The sequence below is a fragment of the Crinia signifera genome, chromosome 4 (assembly GCF_055691185.1).
Source record: "Crinia signifera chromosome 4, ASM5569118v1, whole genome shotgun sequence".
Lineage (NCBI taxonomy): Eukaryota > Metazoa > Chordata > Amphibia > Anura > Myobatrachidae > Crinia > Crinia signifera.
This window is the reverse complement of record NC_139220.1, coordinates 281,845,846-281,851,854: the sequence shown is the minus strand read 5'-3', so window position 1 is coordinate 281,851,854 and position 6,009 is coordinate 281,845,846. Positions and strand designations below refer to the sequence as shown.

Below are 6,009 nucleotides of genomic sequence, written 5' to 3'. Positions count from 1 at the left end.
GACTTAACCTCCTTACCACTTCCTAAAAAAGGAAGCGAGGCCCCACTGTAAGATACCTGCTGTCTCACAAAACCAGGGAGCCCAACCTGTTTTATGAAAAGTCAAGGGACACAGACTGCCATATCAAAAAGAAGATAGGTAGTACCAACAGTGGTGCGCAATTAGAACAATGTGCAGCTAGTGTGATTACACCAAGGGGTATAACATCCAAAATATACCCACAATAGAGATACAACAAATACAAAAGGAGGTGTTTCACACACAGCGCTCAATGTGTAGCCTTAAGGATAAAAGATCAAATATCACCATATAATTCCAACTGATTTCTTAGGTGAAGAACTCAATCGAGGTGACTTGATACCTAGAAATATATCCACCAAGCCTCACAATTTATGTGGGCAGGTAGAAAGATAAAAAGCAAATATAGTGCAGGTTATCCTTTAATATGCAGAGTAATTTTATTTTCAGTCCGCACTTACTCAATGAAGACTTTTTAGACAGCGTAGAATATCAATACCCAGGCAAAGGAAGCTCACAATCAGATGGATACAGCCTATCAAGGCTAACAGCCAGAGATACGGGGGGTGACTAGCGCCCAGAGCGCTAGTCACCCCCGTATCTCTAACATTGAACCCAGGTTTGGACAAACCGGACTGAGCAGCCGGCACCCAGGCAGAGCGCCCATCTCCCTCTTTCTCTCTCTCAAGGCTAACAGCCAGATGGTGGGATTCAATCTAAAAAGATATCCACCAAATCTCACAACCCATGTGAGTAGGTGGAATAAGACACAATATAGTGCAGATTACCCTTTTTTTTAAAAAGACATTTAATACAAGTCCACACTTACACAATGTAGACTGATAAAAGGCATAAGGAGTATAACCAAGGCAAAGCTGCTACAGATCAGATGGTATAAGACAGAAATATCGCTGGTCCATATACCCGTCCGGAGCTTGGGGAATGGAGACCTGAGATTGTGTTGTCTAATACCATCTGATCTGTAGCAGCTTTGCCTTGGTATTATTCCTTATGCCTTTTATCAGTCTACATTGTGTAAGTGTGGACTTGTATTAATGTATTAAAAAAAAGGGTAATCTGCACTATATTGTGTCTTATTCCACCTACTCACATGGATTGTAAGATTTGGTGGATATCTTTTTAGATTGAATCCCACCATCTGGCTGTTAGCCTTGATAGGCTGTATCCATCTGATTGTGAGCTGCCTTTGCCTGGGTATTGATATTCTACGCTGTCTAAAAAGTCTTCACTGAGTAAGTGCGGACTGAAAATAAAATTACTCTGCATATTAAAGGATAACCTGCACTATATTTGCTTTTTATCTTTCTACCTGCCCACATAAATTGTGAGGCTTGGTGGATATCTTTCTAGGTATCAAGTCACCTCGATTGAGTTCTTCACCTAAGAAATCAGTTGGAATTATATGGTGATATTTGATCTTTTATCCTTAAGGCTACACATTGAGCGCTGTGTGTGAAACACAGACTGCCATATGACAGAGTCATTATTCTGCTCTGCCAGCCGACCCCTCACACAGCCTTAAAGTTGGCCTGGCGCCAGAAAGTTATACATAACTGGAGATGTCCATGTATCAGGCCCCAAGATTCCTGTTGCCGGCCCTGGGTGCAGTAACAGCCAAAGTCTCTCAGGAGCAGGAGAAACTCTGGCTGCACCTGCAGTGCAGCATGGTTTTGTCCATTTAAGTAAGATTTTACTTTTGCAATCAACTCTGAATCAGGCCTATTGTTAGCAGAGAGTGGAATTTTAGTTAATGGAAACTCAGGACAATATAGGACAAATACAGGGCATATAAAAAACTTAGCTACATCAACAAATGAGACAGGAAAAAAGTAACAGGGTTTCAGAAAACCAAGGGATTTGGTGGCATGTGATTTGGTGAGTATGGAGTAAAACAAAGGCCCTTATTTTGGTTCACTCGCAAAGGCAAATTCCTTCTCAAATGGACAAAACAATGTGCACTGCAGGTGGGGCAGATTTAACTGGTGCAGAGAGAATTCGATTTGGGTGGGATCTTACCTTCAAAGTGAGATTTATATTACAGTGTAAAAATAAAGCAGTCAGTATTTGCCTTAAATAAGAGTAGATAACACACTTGAAAGAAGAGGGCCCTGCTCATGAGAACTTACATTGTAAGTTATGGGACTACTGTATATTGTGACTATTTATATCATCGATACCTAGAAATGGTTGACTTTCCATAGATTGGCAGTGACAGATGGTCGAATTTTTCACTTTTTTTGGTGTAGATCGACTTTGGATCATACTTTCCTATCTTAATGGGCGCAGAGTGAGAACATAATAGTGTGCCCAGCACAGAGAGGCACAGTGCCCAAAGCATGGCGAGGGGATTTAGTACACTTATATGGTGTCCATGTCGACATAGACACAAAAACTGTGGGAAAACTCAAGTTGACCTTTGAGTGTCAAACATATCCGTGTTGACCTTCTGGCAATGTCAATCAAATGTACTGTATGTTAAACATTTTCACATGTCAAACTAGTCACTGTCAACCATTAGTGGACAACCTAGTGACTGTCAACCTAGACATTGTTGACCCACTATATCATAACCCAATAAAATGACTTCTGTTTTTATTAGAGATGTGTAGGCTCTGATTTACTCTGATTTACTCTGATTTCAAAGCAGGATCTTATTGGATATCCCATATCACATGACAGTTGTTGGCAGTTGATAGCCAATAAGATCCTGCTTTGAAATCAGAGTAAATCAGAGCCTGCACATCTCTGGTTTTTATAATTGCGTTTTTCTCTGTGCGCTCACCTCTTCTGAGGTTACACTGGTATCTTGAAGGTGGAGGACTATGGCATAAGTCATTTTAAGTTATTATTCATGTTAAATGCTTTGGATTAATGTTTTCTTCTGAGTAGCTATATGGACATACTATAACCTGTATATTCATTACACTTATGGTAAGTAACTGTTAACGAGTTGCATTATTTACAGTAAATCCACCAACCAGCACAATCCAGATGGACGAATGTCCCAACAGTACAGTGACTGATTTCTATATCGTAGCGTTCTCCACCTATGAAGGTTCTATTCATTGGAGTTTTACTGATGTATCTAATGACTGTGACTGGAAACCTATTACTTGTTATACTTATCTGCCTGGTGCCACAGCTTCACACCCCAATGTATTTCTTCCTGTGTAACCTATCAGTTGCAGATATCGCATATGTGTCATGCACTCTCCCAAAGCTGTTGTCCATATTTGTAACACAGGACCATGGGATGTCCTTTCCTGCCTGCATTACTCAGTTCCAATGGTTTACATTATCAGTTATTTGTGATATATTCACTCTGACCTCTATGTCATATGACCGATATGTCGCAGTCTGTAAGCCCCTGCAATATCATCTGATCATGAGTAGGAGACTGTGCATTATAATGGCCGCTTCCTCCTGGCTTATATCTGCTATAAACTCCCTAATGTATTCAATCCTCACATCCATGTTGTCCTTCTGTTCCTCAACCACAATTGACCATTTCTTTTGTGAGCTGAAAACATTGTATACTATCACCACTAGTGACACCACAAGCAGGGAAATCCTTATGTTATTTGATGATGTATTTCTTGCTTTTTTACCCTTTTCTCTCACTGTAACCTCCTATGTATACATTATCTCCGCCATAATGAAGATCCGTTCTTCAGGTGGACGTTTCAAAGCTTTCTCCAGCTGCGCCTCCCATCTCACCACTGTCATATTATTCTATGGACCAATCATCTTCTTGTATGTTAAACCACAGTCTGAAAATAATAAAGAACAGGACAAGTTGTTGTCATTACTCTATATGGCTGTGGTCCCAATGTTAAATCCATTTGTCTATAGCTTACGGAACAAAGAGGTTTTGGGAGCCATCAGAAAAGTTATCACAATCAAGAGACATTAACTTTCCATGCAGTCATATTAAAAATAAGCATATTTCTATTAACATTTAAAAATTTCCACTTACACCTATAAAATGAAAACAAACATTTTCTAACTAAGAGGGTCATGTTACAAATACATAATAACAGATATGTAATATACAGTCAAAATCAAAAGTGTATACTTCGCCATGAATTTCAATCCCAATCGAATCGGGATTAAATAGAAAATTAATTGCACCATGTGTAGGGGGCTTTAACTTTTATAGGCAAACTCAGTGGCACCCCTCCCAACCCAGTTACTGGTGCCCTAGACAATTACCTAAAGATGCCTAATGGTAGACCTGACCCTGTATGAGAGTCAAGTTCTTTTTCAGCATGTGAAGAGCTGTGGGTCAATGAGTTGTCCAAGTCTTCCCTTCAATTAATGCACACGCCTGCCATATCACAGGCCCTAATGTCTTCATCACAAATCCATATATAGTACTTTTCTTTTCACCAAATTATTTTTTCCTTTTTTGAAACAGGAAATGCGACTTTAAAGATTACTCTTGTATATAAAACTGATCACATCATATTGTCCATTTGTTCAGTTGTTTGAGTGTTACTTTATTCCTAGCTCAATGATTGACAGCATTGTTGGACATCAGTACTTTTAGGGGTGAAGTTATTAAGCATTAGATGTACAACATTTGGGCTAAATTGGATGTGATTTGCTGGAAGTCTGGTATTTCATCTGAGAATTGCCATATTTTTCAAGCTGCAATAATTTACAAGACATAACCATCCTTGGTTCTCGGATGAAATCCCAGACATCTGGAACTCTGACCCTATTACATTTATCCATATATACTCCAATATCTGAGAATTACAGTTTTGGATTATTTGAATCTAGAAAGACACACAAGGATTCACTCGGGGGAGATAATGTAAATTAAACCTCATCGACTTTTTGATTCGGTGACTAAAGTAATAGATAACAAAGGGGCTGTAGATGTAGTTTATCTAGACTTTAGTAAAGCATTTGACACTGTCCCACATCACAGACTGCTAAATATACTGGAAAGCGCTATTCAGGTTATTTAGAGCATGGTAAGCAATGTAGTAAAGCAATGAGGAAGGCATGTCAGATGCTTGGTTCCATAGAGAGAGGAATCAGCAGCAGAAAGAAGGATATACTGCAATAATGCCACTGTATAGGTCATTGGTACGACCATCTAGAAAACTGTGCCCATATCACGGAAAGGATATAAATACTTACCCGGAGAGACTAAAACATCTCAATTTGTATAGTTTGGAGTCGAGAAGGGAAAGGGGGGACATGATAGAAACTTTCAAATATGTCAATGGTTCAAACTAGGTCCAGGAGGGAAACAGTCGTCAAATGAAGCGAAGTATTGGAACATGAGGACATGCACTGACACTGAGGGGAGGGAGGTTCAGGGTAAATCTGAGGACAAAAACTACTTCACAGAAAGTGTAATGGAAAAGTGGATTAGTGTCACATCAGAGGTGGTAGAGGCTAAGACAGAGCAATTTAAATATGCATGGTATACTCCTATACTAAATCGTTAAAAAGGTGCAGACTAGATGGGCCAAATTATTTTTATCTGCTGGCAAATTCTATATTTCTATGTAGTTCCATAAGCACACCTATTCTATATTTCTAATATGCAAATGTTTTTAAAACTGCAATATTCATGGAGGTTTCAAGTTGTTCATACTACTATGACAACTGCTAATAAAAAAAAATAATAACAACAATAATGATAATATAATGATAATATTTATTTTATATTTTTCTTTACATTTTGCATTTACAGCAAAATAATCTTAACAGAAGAGAGATTTTACTGTTTGGTTTGTCTCTTTTAGAGACGATAGGGACATGTCTGACTTTAGACAGCTCTTCTGATGGAATTAAGTGCTTGATCCTGGCTAATCTCCTCAGATGAAATAATGAGGATTTGAATTAGGCTGATACCTGATGTTTAAATTGACCCTTAAACATCAAGTATCAGGTATCAGCCTAAATCAAATCCTCATTATTTCATCTGAGACCAAAAAAAACACCAAGATT

General features: G+C 38.7%; 1 protein-coding gene across 1 annotated transcript; it reads left to right on the top strand.

The window, feature by feature from the left end:
* The first annotated feature begins 3,030 nt into the window (after positions 1–3,030).
* On the top strand, positions 3,031–3,952 carry LOC146073073 (olfactory receptor 5AR1-like). Its single transcript, XM_083180252.1, is given in 2 exon segments — positions 3,031–3,089; positions 3,091–3,952. Coding segments are annotated over 2 exon segments (921 nt in total).
* The last annotated feature ends 2,057 nt before the right edge of the window (positions 3,953–6,009 follow it).